Here is a 22,427-nt window from a genome sequence, read left to right as displayed (position 1 = left end):
AAACGAATTCAGGCCTCAAGTTGCAATACTTAGTATTGCTGATGTCACAATCTTAAATGATCCAGAAATCATCAAAAGGAGATGAAGAGAATATTCAAGAGTCACTACCAAAAATGATTGGCCATCACTGAAATATTCCAGGAAGTACCATATGATCAAGAGCCAATGATGATGAAGAAAGAAACTGAAGCTACACTGAAAATATTAGCAAAATATAAAACCTCAGGAGTCAGTTGACTGTCAATTGAAATATTTCAAATGCAACTTACAACCCTGGATGTGCTCACTAGTCTATCCTAGGAAATTTGGAGGACAACTGCTTGGCCGAACACCTGGAAAAAAATCCTTACTTGTTCTCATTCCCCAGAAAGGGGATTCAACAGAATGTGGAAATTATCAAACAATATCCTTAAAATCACATGCAAGCAAAATACTGCTGAGGATCATTTAAAAACAGCTGGAACAGTGCATAGTGAACTTCAGGTGTTAAAGCTGGATTTAGAAGAGGCCGTGGCATCAGAGGTATCAGATGGCTCCTGCCTGAATACCGGAAGAATTTCTATTTGTGCTTTATAGACTATGTGAAGGCATTTGACTATGTGAATCATAACAAATTATGGCTAACAGTGAGAAGAGTAATGGAAATCCCAGAACACTTAATTATGCTTGTGCGAAACCTATACCTAGACAAAGAAGCTGTTGTGGGAACAGAGCAAAGAAACCCTTGATGTTTTAAAATTAGGAAAGATGTTGTATCAGGCATCAGGGTTGTATCCTTTCTCCATACCTGTTTAATATATACTGAGCAAATTTTTGAGAAGCTGGAAATTGTGGAACCAGGACTGGAGGAAGACATATCAATAACCCTCATTATGCAGATGACACAAACTTGGCTTGCTGAAAGTGAAAAGGACTTGAAGTACTTACCTCACATGGTTAAACACTACAGTATAGATTGCATCTCACTGTCAAAAAAGGAAAAATCTTTGTCACTGGACTGAAAAACAATATCATGATGGACAGAGAAAGAATTGATACTGTCAGTGACTTCCTTTTACTTGGTTCCACAGTCAGTACACTTGGTACCAGCAGTCAGGAGATCAGGCAACATATTACACTGGGAAAGTCTGCAGTAAGGGATCTCTCCAAGTTATTGAGGAATATGATGTTAGTTTGAGGACTGAGAAGCACTTGATTTAGATCATGATCTTTTCAGTCACTTACTATGCATTTGAGAGTGGACAATGAATAAACTTGACAGAAGAATAATTAATGCCTATTGGAGAGCATTGCTTGAAGAAATCATGGACTGTAGCCAGAGTGTTCCTTGGAGGCAAAGATGATGAAACTTCATCTTATAAACTTTGAGCATGTTGCTAAGAGAAGTTATTCTTTTGAGAGGGACATCATACTTGGGAAGATAGAGGGGTAGGTAGCAAAGGAGTGGAAGACCCTACACCAGATGAGTTGGCATGGTAACTTAAGCAGTGGGCTTGAGCATGTCAGATTGTGAGGATGGCATGGGATAGGATACTGTTAAGGTCAATTGTTCAGAGGATCTCTATAAGTTAATACTTGACAGCACCTACCAAAAACAAATTGCAAGAAATAATGAAGATTTCCAATTTTTTAAAGTAGACCTAATGTTACCGTGCCTTGTGCCATAAATGGAATTACGTGGTTAATATGTGAAGATGAATAATAAATGGAAGCATTTAATAACAACACATTACTCACATTGGAGTCAACTCAGCTGACATTCCAGTGGGTTTGGGGGAGGCAGGAAATCTCAAGTGAGGAGTTTACTCATTTTTTTCTCATAAAGCTGCTGGTGGGTTACAACCACCAGAGAAGCTCCACCTTTGGATTAGCAGAGCAGCTCCTTACGGTCTAAGCCGCCTTGGCTATTAATAGTAATGTCCATCCCAGCATAATTTGAAGAGTGTTTGATGTTGAGATCTCACATATTCTTAAAAAAGTCTTGAAGTTCTAAATAAGCTTTGCCTTATGACTTAACTAATGATAATTTTAAATTTTATTTTACAGAATTTTGTTCATTAGTTTTAAATTATTGAAATCAAGAAAGAAATTATTTGTTTATATAGCATTTATATTTGTATCTTATTTGTAAATCTTCAGGTGATCAGTTGGCATATGAAAATAGAAGAACTTCGTCTTCAAGAGCTTAAGCTAAATCGTGAATTGGTCAAGGATAAAGAAGAAATAAAATATTTGAGCAACATAATTTCTGAATATGAACATACAATCAGTAGTCTAGAAGAAGAAATTGTACAGCAAAATAAGGTTTCATTTTACATTTATTTTTGGGTTTTTTTTTATTAAAATGTAAAACATATGCTTAAAAAGGACTACTTTATTCTCCTAGTATAATGTAGTTCTCATTATTGTGTGTTATAAAGTATTCAATTTATTACTTAAACTATTCAAAATATGAATACTTACTCCATTGTTTTAATAATGATTTTACTTGGAAGGACAATGCATAAATAAAATTTAATTCCTATTTGCTTTTAATTTGATGTTACTTATTTAACTGTTCACATTTATAGTTTCTACCAGAGCTTTCAGTATGGAATTGAAGAGTAGTTAACTGTAGACAGAAGCATGTAGATTTTAGAGGCAGAGAATTTTGGATCAAAGATTTCTTTTCCTTTTATTGTTCTTAATACCAAATACATTTACTCTTGCTCAAATGTCTTATTTAATCAGTGCAGCCTTAACTAAGTAGTCCATAAACAAAAATAATCCTACTATCTAGATTTCCTCAGAAGAGATTACCTGGCTTAATTTTTTGTTTTCCGTCTGTCACTGCATTTCAAATGTTCATTTTCCTCAGCTTGCACCATCTGACATTACATATTTACTTTCTTGCTTGTTGTCTAACTTCATTAGAATCTAAGTTAGATGTTGTAGAAACTTGCTTTTGTCCTCTGATGTGTTTTCAATGTCTAGAATATTGCTTGGCACATAGTATAAGTTGTTTAGTAAGTGTTGGATGATGAGATGAGTGGATCGGTAAATGAATAGTTAGAGGCTTGTTGGAATGAAATTTTAACTGCATATTTTTCCTCTGTGAGGCAATTACTTTGTTTCTCTGAGTTTATGTCCTTTCCAGTAAAATGAGAATAGTAATAAATTTGTTACGTGTTGCCGAATCAGAACCCACTGACCCACCAGCAGGATGTCAGAGCTAGTAAACTGCACCGGAAGAAAGGGCCATCTTTCTCCTGTTGAATAGCTGTTATTTTCAAATATTTCCTTCAAACAACTCCTTACCCAGTTGACCACCAGCGCTCCTTTGAGAGTGATACTAGTAACAACAAAGAATATTGTGAAGAGTAAATGAATAGGCAGAATATATATCTAAATGAATATACAGAGTATATGTCTGATGATATTTCCCTGTGTGTACATAACACAAGTTGTCTTTCTGTCTTTCTTTTTTTTATAAGTTTCATGAAGAAAGACAAATGGCCTGGGATCAAAGAGAAGTGGAGCTAGAACGTCAACTGGACATCTTTGACCGTCAGCAAAATGAAATACTCAGTGCAGCACAAAAGGCATGGATGGTTAAATGAGATGATTTTATAGCTTATGGAGTATTGCCTAAGATATTAACTCATAGAAATAGTTTCTGAAGCCATGTGTAATTTTAATTTTATGTATGTATATTTAAAATAAGAATGGAAGGTAGCCTATATTTTGTTTTAGTTATAGACATTAGTCTTCTCAGTTCTGTAACGTTTCTTATCTTTGAATATTTTTTAAAATGAATTTTTATTTTTGTGGTTTTCAAGATTTATTGGTTTTTCATACACTCATTTACAAACTTGTTTTATCACTGTAACTACGAGTGATTAATGTAATTAGTACAACCTCTTGTTGTGTATGACCTTTCCCTTCACCCAGCTTATCCAGTTGTTTTTTAAAAAATAAATATTAATTCCTAACAGTTTGAAGAGGCTGCAGGATCAGTGCCAGACCCTAGTTTGCCCCTTCCAAATCAACTTGAGATCGCTCTGAGAAAAATCAAGGAGAATGTTCGAATAATTCTAGAAACACAAGCAGCTTGCAAATCATTGGAAGAGGTAACTCATACATTTGTGTGTTAATTATAGTATTACTGAGTATGTTTGTGTATCATTTCTTTCTAAATAATGCTTAGTAATGAAGACAAAGTAAGGAAGAAGAGAAATAGTATCTGTTGTTAATTAATCTTTCCTTTTCCTCTCTTCATTAATGTTTCTTATAGCCTATAAGAAGTAGCAGATAAGGCTATTTTGACTTCACTGTTCCTTCAGTCAAAAGTTATCATTTTGGGGCATTCTTATTAATAATGTTGAAGATGCTCTGGTGGCCTAATCCTTAGTGAGTTACTATGCTAACCCAAAAGCCTGTGCCTGCTGAGGTTTGAATTTGCCAGTGTTTCTGTAGGAGAAGAAAAAACCTACATAGAGGGAGACCTAATGGAGGGTTTCTGTGAATTGGAATTAACTTGAGCGTACAGTTTGAGTTTCTGTCTATAGTGCTGAGCTTGAAAACAAAGATAAAGCAATATAAGTGACCTTCCTCTCATATGATCAAGAATATATCATTTGCACAATTGTTAAAATATACTTTGGACTGCTAAGGGAACAAACAGGTTCGTCCTAGAGAGGGTAAAACCAGGCTCCATTTTGGAGTCAAGGATTCTGAAGCTTCATCGAACATGCTGTGGACATGTTGCAAGGAGGGACCAGTCCTTGGAGAGGGAATGTCATACTTGGGAGAGTGGAGACACAGCGCAGGAGAGGAAGACCCTCTATGAGGTGGATTGATTCAGTGACTGGGGTAATAGGAGTAGGTGTGTCAGAGACAGTGAGATTGGCACAGAATAAGAGCAGGCTTTAGGGCTATTGTATGAGTAGTTGCTTTGAGTCGCAGATGACACATAACAACAACAAACAAAGGTTGCATACAGCATTCAAGATCAATTTTGAGATGATTCCTTTTTTTGTGGATGGTAAATTCATTTGAAAATAAACTATAAATTGCTTATTAGTTTATTATAAGTCTTGAATTTGCTTAGTAGATAAAATCTGTCATCTTTATTAAATTATCCAGAAAATAAACGGAATGTTATTTTGATTATTATTAACTTTATTTTACTCTCTATCCATGCATATTAACAGTGATGTACTTTAAAATAATTTTGTAAATAAAAGTATATTTTAATTAAAGAAACTGATATTTTCTTCAGTAATTATAATAAGATCTGTCATTTCTGTGAATTGGCACTGAAATACTTGATTTAATAGATAGATCCACCTTAATCTTGGAAAGGAAATAAATTTCCTCTGTTTTGGTTTTCTTTCTCTTTTGTTTACTCATAATGATTCTTGCTGTCTGATTACTAAAGTACAAATACCTAAGCTTAGCCAAACTTTGTAGGTTAGTGTTGCAATTGTCTGATACTCAGTATAGACATAAATTAAAAGAATGAATTTGTATGGCTTCATGATTTTCTAATTCTAACACTAGATGATCTAAAGTCTTAATTAAATTTCGTATTTTTCACAAAGATATTTCTAAAATATTATGTTTTTAACTAAATAAATATATAATCAAGATAAGTATGCTATTGTATAGAAACATGATAGCTTTAACATTATTTAATATCAAATAAGTAAATGTTATTTGAAAAGTATAGTGAAACTTAAGAGTTTTGCTTCAAATGAAATTCAGGAGAAACTTTTTTTTTAAAGGAAAACAAATTTAAGAGTCTCATGAGCTAGCTGGACAGAAAAATGTGCTTTAACTTTCCATTATGAATTGATCTTCACAGAAACTGAAAGAAAAAGAGTCTGCTTTATGGTTAGCAGAGCAAAATATTCTTTCAAGAGACAAAGTAATCAATGAACTGAGGCTTCGATTACCTGCCACAGCAGAACGAGAAAAGCTAATTGCTGAATTAGGCAGAAAAGAGATGGAACCACAGTCCCATCACGCACTGAAAATTGCTCATCAGACCATTGCGAACATGCAAGCAAGGTTAAATCAAAAGGAGGAAGTGTTAAAGAAATACCAGCATCTCTTAGAAAAAGCCCGAGAGGTATTTGGTTGTTATTCTCTCCTATTTTATAACCTATTTTATTTTTTATTAAATGCTATTTTATTTTTTGTTAAATGCTAAAACATTCTATGCTGAAGTTATGACCTGGTAGTTTATTTTTTGTTTTCAAATAATTCCATTTAGGAATTGTCACTTTTACATGATTGGATTACAGATGTGTTAGAAAAATTGACAGTGTATATATGTGTATCTCTTAGCAGTGGATCAAATCAGAAGTAATTTCTAGAGTAATACCCTATGCTTTTGAAAAATAATAATTGAAGTTGTAGGTAAGAATTGAGATGAAATCTATCACATTGGTTATCAGTGCAAGCCATATTTGTTAGTGAAATGGTGACGGGATACATATTATTTTAATGTTAAACATATCATTTATTAAGTTTTGGTAGCTTAATATGTGCCAAGGGAGCTGAATACTAATCTAAGGATAGATAAATATTGATAATTATACCTTCCTAATCTCATAGAAGTTAATATTTAAGACTTGAATTTCTAGTTGCATTTGAATCATAATTTAAGATAACTTTGATTTGTTATAAAACAGGAACAAAGAGAAATTGTTAAGAAACATGAGGATGACCTTCATAGTCTTTATCATAAATTGGAACTACAGGCTGATAGTTCACTGAATAAATTCAAACAAACAGCTTGGGTAAGAATCTAAGAACCTTGTACTATTCTTTATTGTTTTAATGAAAGTTAACACAGCAGATTTGTTTTCCCGTCAGCAGTTTTTGTTTTAATTGTATAATTAAGCAAATACCAATTTATATGTTTAACTAAAAAGAAATTTTTAAAACTTATAAAAATATTAGGTACTTTCAATATCTTGAATCATAATGTTTCAGGATATTGGTTGTTGTCCCTACCGTTTGTGAATACTCTACCCCATTTCTACCCTGCTTTCCCTATTTCCAGCCCCTTTTTTCCCCCTGTCCTTTTTCATCCTAGCACTTGGGTAAGTTGCTGCTCATTTGATTTTGATTAGTTGATTGTTCTAAGGAATAAATTTGTCATAGACATTTTTTTTAAATAATCCTGTATATTGCACTGAAAAGTTGCCTCTGAGAATGACTTCCATTTTAATTTAAAAGAATAACTTAGGATGATGGTCTTTTATTTCCTCCAGAATCTATCATCTTTGTTGATTTCTGAGGCTATGAAATTTAAAATTTGTCTCTTTTTATTTATAGTAGAAGTCATAATACCTTTGATTGCTGTAATAATCTTCTGAAAACACAACTCTCATTACTCTTTTCTCTAGACAGAAATCCTTTAGTAGCTTACCATTGTCTGTTGTTGTTAAGTGCTACTGAGTTCTAGATGTCTCAGCGACCCTATGAATGAAAGTCTTAAAGAGGAAACCTTCATCTTTTATTTAAGTTCATAGAGTTTCTGGAGGCAAGCTTTTCTGGAAGTGGATGCCACTTCTGCTTCCAAGCCTGTTTTGTTCAAGAGCTCCACAAAAACCAGGCCCAAGGACCATAGGCCCTAAGGCCCCAAAGCCTTTTTAAATACTAGGCCAAATCCAATTAGCTCACACCCAGTTGTGAGCAACAGCCACACTCAAGTCTCAACCTCAAACCAGCCATTCTGCTCATCTTCCCAGACTGGAAGGTAGTCCCAGACTGGCCACCATGTCTTGGATATCATTCAGCCTCCATTGCAGTGAACTCCAAATTTCCCTTAGTCTGATCTCAGTTTTCCTTTTCAAATATACACGTTATCAGTTTCACATATATTTAACTGATCTTTCATAGTTCGGCCTATAGTAAATGCTGGTGCATATAGTTTGTGACCTCTTACGCTCTTAACCAAAAGGTCAGCAATTCAAATTTACCATCACTCTTTGGGAGAAATAAGGGCAGCTTCCTCTTATAAACAGTGATAGCCATGGATCCCTGATGAAGGGTAGTCATGTATGGCAACATGAAGGCGGTGGGTGTGGCTTTTTTATTGCTGTTTATACTTTACCCTTTTTGATGGATGTGTGAAATAACCTTTAATCTCTTGACTGTTCAAACCTAACCTGTATCCTTAAATCATTAATTAATCATCTTTTAATTATATACTGCATGCTGGCACCTTACTAGATCCTGGGAATACAAAGAATTGTCTTTATTGGTAGATAATTCTTTTTTAAACTTATATTATCTGTTATATTTTACAAGTTCTTTATCACATTTTGATTGCTGTTGTTGTAGTGTACCACAGAGTCAGAATCGACCCATAGGTGACCCTCCAGTGGGTTTTCAGAGGCAGTTAATCACATGAGGGGAGATTGCTCATCTTTTTCTTGCAGCTGGTGGATTGGAACTGCATGCCTTCATAATTGCAGTGCAGTTTCTCATCACTATGCCACCGAGCTCTCTGATGTTTGATGCTTGATTGAGGAGACAGTAAAATATACAATACTCTATGTGTTCATAGATAAAATATTCATATTCCATAGGATTTAATGAAACAGCCTCCTACTCCAGTTCCTACCAACAAACATTTTATTCGTCTGGCTGAGATGGAACAGATAGTAGCAGAACAGGATGACTCACTCTCTGCACTTCTGATCAAACTGAAGAAAGTATCACAAGATCTAGAAAGACAAAAAGAAATCACTGCATTGAAAATAAAAGAATTTGAAAATACAAAATTAAAGTAAGCCTTAGAAATATAGTGTTCTAAAATAGGTAAATGGTAATGTAGATATAATAATTGTAATAATTTATTATGCTAGGCACTATTCTAAGCCTTTTATATGTATTACCTGATTTTTATCTTCAGAAATCTATGGCATAGTTTATTATTTTTCTCAGTTTTCATTAGGAAATTAGGCCGCACAAAACTCAATAATTTTTCCAGAAGGAGATGGGAACCCTACATTTTAAACTGTTCTGTCTGGCTGAAGAGCAGACTTTTTTTTTCCCACTGGAAACTGATTCTTAACCTTTTTTTGCATTTTGGTTTCCTCACATGTAAAGTAGAAATATTAAGACTACCTCTTGCTCTTTCAGAGTAGGTATGTGAAGACTAAATGGTACTGCCTGTGAATATAATTTTAAAATTATAAAGTGGCATGTGCATATAAAACTTATGTTACTGCTATAATTGTCTGATACATAATAGAGGCTCAATACATATTTGTCAATGAAAGTTTAGCTATACTTTTTAAAGTACTATAATGACTGTTAAGAGTTCAACAACATTCTTTGTAGTAGAAATTCTAAACATTGCTCAACCAAGTAGCAGAATATAGATTTTTAAATGCAAACTAGGTTTGTACCAATTTTTTAATCATAGAACTATCTCTTTGTACCTTGTTGTTCTTATCTGAAAAATAAGAAGGTTGAACTACTTGGCCTATAATACCCATACCAACTCTGAATTCCTTATTATTCTTTTGATTCTTCATTAACTTATCCAGGATACTTTGGGCAAAAATAATAGTATTTCTGCTGTAAAAAATTATATACTACTTTCAAGAAAGCATTCTCTAAAATTGCAGACTTTTTTCCTACAATCTGTTAAATTTTTTATTAAATATTATTAGGTATATCTTGTGATTTTTTTTTTTAGAAAATAAAACAACTTGTAGTTTTGTGTCTATTTCCTAGATAGAAATAGTAATCATCTTTTGAAACTACTTTGTAAATGTTACTTTTACAATAACTCCCCAAAGTTATTTTCTACAATAGTGTGCTAATTAATGGTTGAAATTATTCTTTCCCTCTTCTTGTCTGTATTCACATTGGTGTAAACATAATGTATCTTAGGAAACTTTATGCCTGATATTTCTTTGGTAAAGCTGATTATTTTACTAATTTGTTAATTACAGTTAAGGTTTTTGCTGTAAGTAGCAAGTCTCAGAAAGTATAACATTTGTTTGTGGCTTAACACAACCTCCCTCTTAATAATCAACATTTGATAATTTGAGCTCCAAATTATGTTCTTACTGATCCATGGTGTATATGCCCAGTAACGTATGTGTAATTCAGTTTATTAGATTTATTAATGCTTATTGAGAAGTAAGAGTTCATTGAATAAGTTTCTCTCTCTCCCTCTGCTTTGTCCCACATTGACATAATAGTTATGATTTGGGAATCACAGATTAATGATTCACGTATTTCCTGGGAAAGTTTATATTCTGTCTTTGTAACATGTCAGTATAGAATAACTGTTCTTAACTAGGGTGATATTTTCACAGGGAATATTTGTCGATGTCTGGGAACAATTTTCATTGTTCCAATTAGGAAGTGTTACTTGCATCTAGTGGGTAGAGGCTGCAGATGCTGGTACATACCCTACAGTGAATAAGAAGACATCTAACAGCAAAGAATTATTCCTTCAGAAATGTCAATACTGCCATTGTTGGCAAGCTGTTGACAGTATCTCTTAAAATGCTATTTTTGCTCATTCTTTTGTTGACTATTGTATACTGTCTAAAAGACAACCCATAGTTAACTCTCCAGCAAGTTTCCAGAGGCTTTAAATCTCACAGAGGAGAATTCCTATCTTTGTCCTGCAGAGCAGTTGGTGGATTCGAGCAGTGTACCTTTTTGATGGGAGTGCAATACCTTACTACTGTTGTTGGTATTAGTAGGCACTGTCTAGAAGAGCACTATTTATAGCGGCCCAATATACAGCAGATCTAAACCATCTTTTTCATCTCTGACACACTTGAAACCATTAGTTGGAGTCTTTTTTGACAAAATTGTGTTTGACAAAGTAACAATGTTCAATAATTGTCAAAAGTAGTGGACAAAACTTAAAAGGGAAGAAGTCTTTAATTAGAGATAATAAATGTAGCAAAGTTGTGGATTTTTTATTTTGTTGTCTGCATAAAAATTTAGATTCTAAGAATACTTGGGACTGAACATTTGTTCTTTGTAAAATTTGTATTTCATAAAGTATTACTTTTCAGTCATTTAAATACATTTTTTGCTTATGTTAGACTTCAAGAAAACCATGCAGATGAAATAAAAAAAATGAAAGGAGAAGTAGAGGATTTGAGATGTCTTCTGACCCAGTCACAAAAGGAATCACAGAATTTAAGATCTGAACTTCAAGCTCAAAAAGAGGCAAATTTGAGAGCTCCTACAACTACAATGAGAAATCTAGTAGAAAGACTGAAGAGTCAACTAGCATTGAAAGAAAAGCAACAGAAAGTAAGTAATTGTAGAATATTATCAGCATGTAGGAGAAATGTATGGTGTACTGCTTTCATATGATTAAGGGCTTTTCTGTTAACCAAAAGTTTGAAAGTTCAAACCTGCTAGTAGCTCCACAAGAGGCCTAGTGATATATTCTTACAGAGATTACAGACTCAGGAACAAAAAGTCGTTTTCTTCTGTCCTGTATGTCAACACTGACTTGATGGCATAAAACAACAATAGACTGCTTACAAAAGAGTTACAAGTATGTAAAAACTGGTAGTGCTATAAAATATAGTATAAAAATATAATGGTTTGAACAGAGTCCAGATAATTCTTTTAGATAGATGTATTGACTTTTTAAAACTAAATTCAAATGTAGTCTTGGTTTAATTTGTTTTGTTTATTAACCTGATTTCTAAATGGATGTCAGAAGAGACTAAAAGTTGCACTGGCGCATGAAAAAGCCAAAACAAAAGGAAAATATGCCAAAGTAAAAGTGCTGAACAGAAGATTTCAAAGAGCAGCTCAGCAAGACAAAGCAAAGTATTATAATGGTATGTGCAGAGAAGTGGAATTTGAGAATAAAAAGGGAAGAACTCTGCATTTCTCAAGCTGAGAGAACTGAAAAACAAATTTAAGCCTCAAGTAGCGGTATTGACATATTGAAAATGGCAATATTGATGCTATTGACAATATATTGAATGACCCAGAAAGCATCAAAAGAAGATGGAGGGAATACACAGAATCACTGTACCAGAAAGCCCTGATGGACACTGAAAAATTTCAGTACTATATGAACAGGAGCCAATGGTAATGAAGGAGGAAGTGGAAGCTGTATTGAATGCACTGGCAAAGAATAAGGCCCCAAGAATGGATAGGATAGCAATTGACTTGTTTCGGTTAATCTTGGATGCACTCACCAGTCTGTTCCAAGAAATGTGAACGCCAGCTGTTTGGCCAACAGATTAGAAGAGGTTCATATTTGTTCCTTTTCCTAGGAAAGATGATCCAACTGAATGTGGAAGCTATCAAACAGTATCATTAATATCACATGCAAGCCAAATACCTCTGAAGATTATTCAAAAATGTTTAAAACAAAACATACATAGAGAGCTGCAAGAAGTTCAGGTAAGATTTAGAAGAGGCTGTGGCACCAGGGAATATCATGGCTGATGTCAGGTGGATCCTGGCTGAAAGGAAGGAAATACCAAAATAATGTCTATTTGACTATGCAGAAGCATTTGACTGTGTGGGTCATAACAAGTTGTAGCTGGCATTGAGAAGAAATAGAATCCTAGTGAACTTAATTGTTGTTGTTGTTGTTGTTGTTGTTATGTGCCATCGAGTCGTTTGCGACTCATGGCGACCCTATGTACAACAGCCCTAAACTGTGCTCTATCCTGTGTCAATCTCATTGCCTCTGACAAACCCATCCTGAGCACCCCAGTCACTGAATCAACCCACCTCATAGAGGGTCTTCCCCTCCTGCGCTGTCCCTCCACTCTACCCAGCATGATGTCCCTCTCTAAAGACCTGTGTCTCCTTGTAGAAACTATATCTGGACCAGGAGACTGTTGTGTGAACAGAGCAGTGAAACACTGCATGGTTTAAATTTAAGAAGGGAGTGTGTCAGGGTTGTATTCTCTCTCCATACCTGTTTAATCTGTATGCTGAGCAAATTATTCAGAAGCAGGACTCTGAAGAGGAATATGACATCATGATTGAAGGGAGACTCATCAATATGCTGCATTATGCAAATGATACAACCTTGCTCCCTGAAAGTGAGGAGGACTTGAAGGACTTGTTGCAGAATATCAAGGAATGCGGCCTTTGATATGGATTGCATTTCAATGTTAAGAAAACAAAGATTCTTATCACTGGACTGGAAAGCAGCAGCATCATGGATGGAGAAGAGATTGACACTGTCAAGAGCTTCATCTTCAATCTATAGTTATCACCCTTAGTATCAGCAGTTATGAAATATGGAGTCACATTAGAGACATCTCCAAATTATTGAGGAGGAAAGATGTCAGTTTGAGGACTAAGGTGAGTCTGATTCAGGCCACGATCTTTCTCATTACTTGCTATGCATCTGAGAGCTAGACAGTGAATAAGGATGAAAAAGAAGAATTGATGCCTTTGAGCTGTGGTGTTGGAGAAAAGCATCCTAAGGACTGCCAAAAAACCAAATAAATAGGTCTTGGAAAACATGCAGCTGTAGTGCTTTTTGGAGTCAAGAATGATGAGGCATGGCCTTACATAGTTTGGGCTTGTTGCTAGGAGGGGTTGTTCCTTGGCGAAGGACATGATGTTTGGACAGATGGAGGGCCAGCCAAAGGAAGACCCTCAACCAGGTGGATTGTTGCAGTAACTGCCGCAATGGCTCTTGTGTATCAGGAAGTGTGAAGATGTCACAGGATAGAATAGGGTCCAGATGTTTTGTTCATAGGGTCACTATGAGTCATACTCAACTCAAAGGCCTGAAATTTACTTCTCAAGATCAGCCACGGGAAGCCCTGTGTTCACAAAGCTCCAATTTGCAATTGATCATAGACATGACAAGAAAACTAGGAAACATTTCATTCTGCTGTGTGCAGGTTTGTCATGCATCTGAGACATGCTCTGCAGAAGCTAACAGCAGTCGTGAGGAAGAGAGAATAAAGAGTAAATCTCAAAAATTAACTTGTTAGTTTTTTAGTTAGGTTTAATAAAATATGCAGTATTTTAGGAAAATAGTTTGAATGATCTTGTTTATTTATGCACAAATAAATGTTTTGTTCTTAACATTTAAGTGTATTTTAATTCTGAAATCTAAGTGTGTTTTAATCCTTAGGCTCTTAGTCAAGCACTTCTGCAACTTCGGGCAGAGATGACAGCAGCGGCTGAAGAACGTATTATTTCTGCAACTTCTCAAAAGGAGGCAAATCTCAATGTTCAACAGATTGTTGATCAGCGTACCAGAGAGCTAAAGGTGAACACCAGTACACTTATGAACATGACATTTTTGTAACTCCTACTTGAAGAGCAGTTACTTTAAATACATAGTAATTTTAATAGCAAGTAGAAGTGTAATGAATTATTAGTGGATAGGAATTCTGATGGCCTAGTAAATAAGGAGTTTCACTGCCAACCCAAACACAGGCAAAACGGTTCAGTCCATCAAGTTCTCCATGGGAGAAAGACAATTTTATCCTGTGTGATTTCTGTTGTTAATGTATTCTTATGTGCCATTGAGTCACTTGCAGCTAAAAGCAGCCCTATGTACAAGAGCCCTAAACCCTGCTCTATCCTGTGCCAACCTCACTGTCTCTGACACACGTACTCCCGTTTCCCTAATCACTGAATCAATCCATCTCATCAATGGTCTTCCTGTCTTGTGCTGTCTGTCCCTCCACTTTCCCGAACAGGATATCCCTTTCCAACAACTGGTCCCTCTTTGCAACATGCCCAAAGTATGTGAGACATAGATTCAGAATCCTTGCCTCTAAGAAGCAGCCCAGTTTCCACCACTCCAGGACAAACCTGTTTGTTCTCCTAGCAGTCCATGGTATATTCAATACTCTTCTCCAGCACCACAGCTCAAAGGCATTAATTCTCTTTCTGTCATCCGAAGTCACTGTCTAGCTCTCTGACGCATAGCATGCAATTGCAAAGACTGTGGCCCAGATCAGGCACACCTTAGTCTCCAGTCTGACATCATTGCTCTTCAGTACTCTAGAGAGGTCCCTGGCAGCTGACTTTCCCAGAGCAATTCATCTCCTGATGTCCTGGCTGCTATTACCGAGAGTGTTGATTGTGGAGCCAAGCAAACTAAAACTGTTAACAGTCTCAATCTCTTCACCATCCATACTGATGCTGCCAGTTGGTCCAATGGTTAGAATATTTGTTTTCTTGATGTTGAGCTTCAATCCATATTGAAGGCTATAGTCCTTGACCCTCTGCAGCAAGTGCTTCAGGTCCTCCTCAGTTTCAACAAGCAGGGTTGTATCATCTGCATAGGACAGGTTGTTGATGAATCTTCCTCCAATCCTGATGCCACATTACTCCTAGTACAACCCTACATCCCAGATGATCTGTTCTGCATACAGATTGAAAAGATATGGAAACAATATACATTCCTAGTGGACACCCTTGCCCATTTTGAACCATGGAGTAATTTTCCTCTCTCTAAGTGGACTTGTTATGGTCATGAGCATGAAAGACCATGTAGTTTATGGTTTTGGGTTTTTTTTAGTTATTTACTTGAAATTTAGATTGATGATTTCTTTTTAATACATATTAATAATAATAGATTTTCTGTCTTAATGCTTTTATTGTAAATATTCATTAATAAAACTTTTGTCTTTTATTAGTCCCAAATCGAAGATTTACGTGAAAATCTTTTAAAATTGAAAGAAACTCTTAAAACAAGTAAGAATAGAGAAAATACACTAGCTGATAATTTGAATGATTTAAACATTGAACTGCAAAAAAACCAAAAAGCCTATAATAAAATTCTTAGAGAAAAAGATGGAATTGAGAAAGAAAATGATGAACTGAAAAGACAAATTAAAAGATTAACCAGTGGATTGCAGGTAATTTCCTATTTCATTTTGATATTTTTCATATATAGTTTATATGTAGTACTTTATTCCTGCCAGATATTTGTGTTTTTGTTGTTCTTTTTTAACTTATCTATCATGTTTGCTAAAACGCATTTTGAAATCACTTTAATGAATGTCAGGGAGCTCTGGTGGTTTTGTCTGCAGAGAGTTGCCCAGCTAACCTGAAAGTGGACTCTCTAGTGGTTTGAGTTTATCAGCCATTCCACAGGAGAATGGTGGGCAGTCTTCCCCAGGAGATTTACAAACTTGAAAAACTCAATGCAGGTTCAGCCAGGAGTTGATTCTGACTCAACAGGAGTGAGTTTGAGTGTTTTAGTTTGATTAGTTTAACTGACTCCGTCAGCAAACTTTACATTATTTCTGTGTCATCTTTATAGAATGCAGACACTACTGTGTTTTTATACGTACATATGAATATGTAATATAATTTTTAAAGTGTGGTTAGTAATAACCTTGAAAAGGTTCTGCAATTAGGGGAGCTCTGGTGGCCTAGTGGCAAGAAGCTGCAACTACAATCCCAGAGGTGCACGGTTCAAATCCACCAGATGCTCTGCCAGGGAAGGAGGGGCAATCTCCTCCTGTACCAGTCAGATCTGATTTGATGGTACACGCACACAAAAATAATAAAATAAAATAAAAAGGTTCTGCAATTATAATATTAATTTGGTGGTGTGTGTTTGTTGTTTTTCTTTTTATTTCTAAAATGTAAAGACCTATTTTTTTTTAGGGCAGACTTATGGTAGATAATAAACAGAGTTTAATCGAAGAACTCCAAAAGAAAATTAAAAAGCTGGAAAGTGAACTTGAAAAAAGGACAGATGAAGCAGAGTTAAAACCTGTGAAAGAAAAGGTAGTGAAAGAAGACATGTACCGATTATTAATGATGATTAAAAGAGTGATTTTATTGTTATTAGATGCCATTGAGTTGACTATGGCTTATAGTGATCCTGTGAACTGTATATCTGAATTTTGCCCTATCCTTTGCTGTCTTCACTATCTTTTTTACATGAGATGATTGTTATGGTCAAATAGTTGTTGAGTCAAGTATGACTCGTAGCGACCCTATGAACAGCCAAACTGAACTTTGCTCTATCCTGTGCCATCTTCATCATCTCTGACACACTTGAGTCCATTGTTAAAGTCACAATATCAGTCCATCTCATTGGGGGTTTTCCTTTTCTTTGCTGACCCTCCATCTTTCCAACCGTGATACCCTTTTTTAAGACATAATCTCGGGAATTATTTATTTCAAGTAAATGTTTTGACATTGCTACACTTAAAAGCCATAATAAAAATAATCATGTAGTTGCACCTTCACTTAGCATAAAGTGAATTAAAAAATGTAACTGAAGATAAATGCAATGTGTGTTTATAAGTAGGCAGCTCATTAGCTTTCCCTCTAAGCAGCACCATTATTAGGATTTCTCCTAAACATATCTTTTGTTGTTGTTTTTTTTGGCAGTATATAGAATATTCAGTACCCTTCTCCATCACACAGTTCAAGGAAATTGATCCTTTTTTTGTTGTCCTCATTTACTCTCCAATTTAAAAGACCCATCATTTGGATCAGGCACACGTTGATCTTTAAACTGGCATGCTTTTTCTTTGGAACTTTGGAGAGATTCTTGCCCATAGATTTTTCCTAATGCAACATGTCTTAATTTCTTCACTATTATCACCATGTTGATCTCTTTTGGCCTAATGGTAAAGGAGTATGCTACCCATCCCAAAGCACACAGTTCAAATCCACCAGCCGCTCCACATGAGAAAGTTGAGCAGTCTCCTCCCATGTGATTTACTGCCTCACAAAACCCACTGGAGAGCCAGCTGTGGATTGCTTCTGATGCAACGGTACATAATAACAACAACAGCAAAAAACTGTTTCACAGGGTCTCCGAGACTGTCAATCCTTTTGTGTACATCTTTCTTCCATGAAGCCCTGGTGAGTTTAAACTGGCGATTATGTAGTTAGTAGCCCAGTGCTTCATCTGCAGTGTAAGCGGGGCTCTTTTACTGGGTTTATGATTAGCATGAAATAACTATCCGTTGGATGAATCACGTAATTCACTGAAGACTTGAAAAGAGGCTCTGGCGCTAAGACATTGTCATGGAATGACAACTTTGCGTTGGTGTTTTGCAGATGTAGAGTATTTGTCCCAAAGTTACTTTTAGTCATAACTGTATTATTGTTGTTGTGTATCGTAGAGTGAGAATCAACCCATAGCTGACCTTGTGGTGGGCTTTCAGAGGCAGTTCATTTCACAGAAGGAGATTGCCTGACCTTTTCCTACAGAGCAGCTAGTGTATTTGAACCACATGCCCTTGGGATTGCAGCACAGCTTCTTGTCACTAGGCCACCAGTGCTTTCTCATAACTGTATTAGAATTTTATATTTAAAGACTTGAAGGTGTTGGCATTAGTTGAAACTGTTTTCCCCCAATTTTTTTTCTATCAAGTTGTCCAATTAAGTATACTTAGGATGAGAGGCATATTTGCTAATTGTTGGGAATGATTCAAGTTTCTAGAATTTGCACAACAAAATGAAACTACCTACATTTTTTTTCTAGAAAGTATTCATTTACTTCAGTTAATGTAAATTAAGATTGATCAGAAAATCTTAAAATGTAATTTTTTTCATCCTTTGTTTTTTCTCAGAGTGCTAGAGAAGAGTTAATTAGGTGGGAAGAAGGGAAAAAGTGGCAAACCAAAGTGGAAGGAATTAGGAACAAATTAAAAGAGAAAGAGGGGGAAGTCTATACTCTAACAAAGCAATTGAATACTTTAAAGGACCTTTTTGCCAAGTGAGTTTAAATTTAATTGTAAAACTAGTAATGGAAAAAGTCTTCTTTTATTTATGTAGTTTTCTTGTACCTCATAGTATTAGAATAATGGGCATTTATTTGCCCATTATTTACTAATTTTTATGTTCTTTTAAAATGTGTTTTAAAAATCATTGAACACTTATAAATGGAGCTTTCTGTGGTTTTGAAATAAATTACCTCATAGAAATTACATAACAATAATACTGTATTATTATTTTATGTTGGTCAAGTTATGAGTAATCTGCAGATTAATAAATTAAACAAACTAAATGGTGAACAGTTGGCCTCTCACAGTTTTTTCATCTTTTCATATTAAATCCTACAGAGCTGATAAAGAGAAACTTACTTTGCAGAAGAAACTGAAAACAACAGGCATGACTGTTGATCAGGTTATAAGATTACGAGCTTTAGAATCAGAAAAAGAGTTAGAAGAATTGAAAAAAAGAAATATTGACCTGGAAAGTGATATAACTTATATGAGGTAAGCTATTAAATGGAATGTACTAGTCCTTGATAATGAATAAAAATTGGTTGATTCTGTTACTGGTAGGTATCACTGAGTCCACCACAACCTCTAGCACCCCTGTGAACAACAGATCAGAACCTGGCCCTGTCCTGCACTGTCATCATGATCTCTTTCATGCTCAAGCTCATTGTTGCAATGCTTGTGTCCTACTGTCTTGTTTGAGAGTCTTTCACTCTTTCACTGACCCTCTACGTTTCCCAACATGATGTCTTTTTCCTTCATTGACTGTGAAATGACTAATACTCATATTTTAAATGAATTTATACTTTGCTTATTCGTGTCTCTTTGAGTTATAATTTCCTGCATTAAATATAGTACTAGATCTAATTTAATTGTTGTTGTTGTTATGTGCTGCCAAGTCACTTGAGACTCATAGTGACCCCATGAGCTCTACAATAAAAGGTGATCCAACAGGGTGATGAAATTATTGAACAATATCATTGATATCACATGCAAGCAAAATTTTGCTGAAAATTATTCAAAAATGACCAGAACAGTACATCAACAGAGAACTGCCAGAAGTGCAGGCTGGGTTTAGAAGAGGCTGTGGTACTATGGATATTACAGCTAATGTTATATGGATCTTCACTGAAAGCAGGGAGTACCAGAGGAATGTTTTATGTTTCATTGACTTTGCAAACGCATTTGCCTGTGTGGACCAGAACAAACTGTCACTAACTCTGAAAAGAATGGGAGCCCCAGAACACTTGGTCATGATTATGCAAAACATGGACCAGGAGACAGATGTCAGAACAGAGCAAAGAAACATCGTATGGTTCAAAATTGGGAATGGTGTATGCCAGGGATGTGTCCTATCTCCATAACTCTTCAATCTATATGCAGAACAAATTATCTGGGAGGCTGGGTTCTATGAGGAGAAAAATGGCATGAGGATTGGAAGAAGACTCATCAACAATCTGAATTATGCAGATGATACAACCCGGCTGGCTGAAACTGAGGAGAACCTGAAACACTTGCTGCAAAAGGTCAGATATTGCAGTTTTCAATATGGACTGAAGCTCACCATCAAGAAAACAAAGATTCTCACCATTGGGCTGATTGATTAGCTGCATCATTATGGATGGTGTAGAGATTGGGATTGTTAACAGCTTTAGTTTACGTGACTCCACCATCCACACTCTCAGTGCCAGCAGCCAGAAAATTAAAAATTCATTGCATGGGGAAAATCTGCTTTCAAACACTTCTCCAAAGTCCTGAACAGCAATGATGTCATTCTGGAGACTAAGGTGCTCCTGATCCAGACCATAGTCTTTGCAATTACTTGAAATGCATCAGAAAGTTGGATATTGACTAGCGATGACAGAAGGAGAATTGATGCCTTTGAGCTGTGGTGCTGAAGAGTATTGACTATACCATGGACTGCTAAAAGAACGAACAGGTTCATCTTAGAGTGAAACCAGGCTGCTCCTTAGAGGCAAGGATTCTGAAGCTCTGTCTGACATACTTTGGGACATGTTGTAAGGTGGAACCAGTCCTTGGAGAGGGATGTCATGCTTGGGAGGTTGGAGGGACAGCACAAGAGAGGAAGACCCTCAGTGAGATGGATTGATTCAGTGATGGGGGAGCGGGGTTTAGGGCTGTTGCACATAAGGTCGCTATGAGTTGCAGGCAACTTGACAGCACATAACAACAACAACAATATATTAGTATTAGTGAGCATGAGCACTGGTGGTCTTTTGGCAAGGAGTTGCAGTGCAGTCCTGAGGACAAGCAGTTCGAATCCACTAGCTGCTCTGAGGGAAAAGAATGGGCAGTCTCCTTCCCTATGATTAACTGCCTCTGAAAACCCGCCAGATGATTAACTGCCTCTGAAAACCTGCCAGAGGGTCAGCTATGAGTTATTTGGTTCCTACCAAGTCAGTTAACAAAACAATACTAATGTTGTGATTCTTTTACTGTTGAATTTAACAGCCTTCAGTAATAAGAGAAAATATATGTAAAATCACTTATATATGTTTAACAAGTAGTATTTCATGAGATTCCCTGACTGTGTCATTATCTGTAGAGAATTTTTTTTGTTTAGGGGTTTCCCCTTCTTTTTTTTTTTTTTCTTCTTAAAATTTTATGTTTGTTTGCATTCAGAATTCATATACATTGTGTTTCATTCATGTACATTGTGTTTCACACATGCCTTCATTCATATTGTTTCATGTGATCATTCATATAATGTGTATGTGTTATAAAATTCATAAAATGTGCATGTTTTGAAAAATTATGACCATTGATCTGTGCCTGCTATTACCCCACCTTTTCAAGTCCCCATTGAATATTTCCTAATTCCTCCACTCCATCTTTCTGCCCACCAAACTCTGTCATCTCTGTGATTTTTCCCTTCCTCTCTAGTTTTATCCCCTCTGCCTTCTTCCACTTCCCTTTTTGGAATTTTTTTTTTAATTTTATTTTGTTAATTTTAATGACCATTTACAGAGATTTTGGATTTCCATTCATTCATTGTTGCACTTTCTCCCTGCCCAGCCTTCCCCCCCCCCCCCCCCCAGTTCACTCCTCTCTTTGAAAAGCAAAAAAAAAATTCCTTCTTTGGTATACAATCCCCCCGCACCCCTCCCACCACTCTGAGTACACGCCACTATGCAACCTTAATTCTGGACTCTTGTGATAACCATAATAACTTATCATATATTGCTTTTAAATTATTCTCTCCCTCATCTGTTTCAATGCAGTATACATAATTAACCCAGTTTTTCTCAGTCTTACCCCAACCCTGATGTCAGTCCCATTCTACAACAGTGGCACCATGTAATATTTGTCCTTTTGTGACTGAGATATTTCTCTCAGCATAATGTCCTCCAGGGTCACCCATTTTGAATAATATTGCATGAATTCCTTGTTTATCAATGCAGTATAGTATTCCATTATGTGAATATATCACAGCTTCACTGTCTATTCGTTGTTTTTGGGCACCTGTGTTGCAGACCGAGGGTCCCAAAGAATGGAATAATTTTATAATTATTAATAATGGGACAAACAGCCAGGAATGAGATAGAGCAGAGAGCATAAAACAGGGGCCAACAGTTCTCTACTGAAGACCCTGAGCCAAGCTTCTCTGTATCTTTATTGAAAATTATCAGGAAGTAAATCACAAAGAGAATTCAATGCAAATGAAGCCAAGCTCTTTCTATTGAAAACCTTCTGCTTGACTCAGGAGGGAAGGGT

The 22,427-nt window shown here is 35.8% G+C and overlaps 1 protein-coding gene across 1 annotated transcript in view; it reads left to right on the top strand.

The window, feature by feature from the left end:
- The window catches only part of CEP290 (centrosomal protein 290kDa), a 170,968-nt gene that overhangs the window by 99,085 nt on the left and 49,456 nt on the right, over positions 1 to 22,427 (top strand). Inside the window, exons 30-41 of the mRNA XM_006889524.1 lie at positions 2,140 to 2,304; positions 3,474 to 3,581; positions 3,975 to 4,109; positions 5,846 to 6,112; positions 6,678 to 6,785; positions 8,586 to 8,785; positions 11,079 to 11,292; positions 14,114 to 14,251; positions 15,633 to 15,854; positions 16,612 to 16,734; positions 18,540 to 18,685; positions 19,032 to 19,187. Coding sequence (XP_006889586.1) covers positions 2,140 to 2,304; positions 3,474 to 3,581; positions 3,975 to 4,109; positions 5,846 to 6,112; positions 6,678 to 6,785; positions 8,586 to 8,785; positions 11,079 to 11,292; positions 14,114 to 14,251; positions 15,633 to 15,854; positions 16,612 to 16,734; positions 18,540 to 18,685; positions 19,032 to 19,187 — 1,982 coding nt within the window. The remainder of the gene's footprint in view (positions 1 to 2,139; positions 2,305 to 3,473; positions 3,582 to 3,974; positions 4,110 to 5,845; positions 6,113 to 6,677; positions 6,786 to 8,585; positions 8,786 to 11,078; positions 11,293 to 14,113; positions 14,252 to 15,632; positions 15,855 to 16,611; positions 16,735 to 18,539; positions 18,686 to 19,031; positions 19,188 to 22,427) is intronic.

Source organism: Elephantulus edwardii, unplaced genomic scaffold, assembly GCF_000299155.1.
Source record: "Elephantulus edwardii isolate Elephantulus edwardi_28Jun2011 unplaced genomic scaffold, EleEdw1.0 scaffold00078, whole genome shotgun sequence".
Classification (NCBI taxonomy): domain Eukaryota; kingdom Metazoa; phylum Chordata; class Mammalia; order Macroscelidea; family Macroscelididae; genus Elephantulus; species Elephantulus edwardii.
Note: the sequence above shows the minus strand (reverse complement) of the source record. Positions and strands in the feature narration are given on the sequence as shown.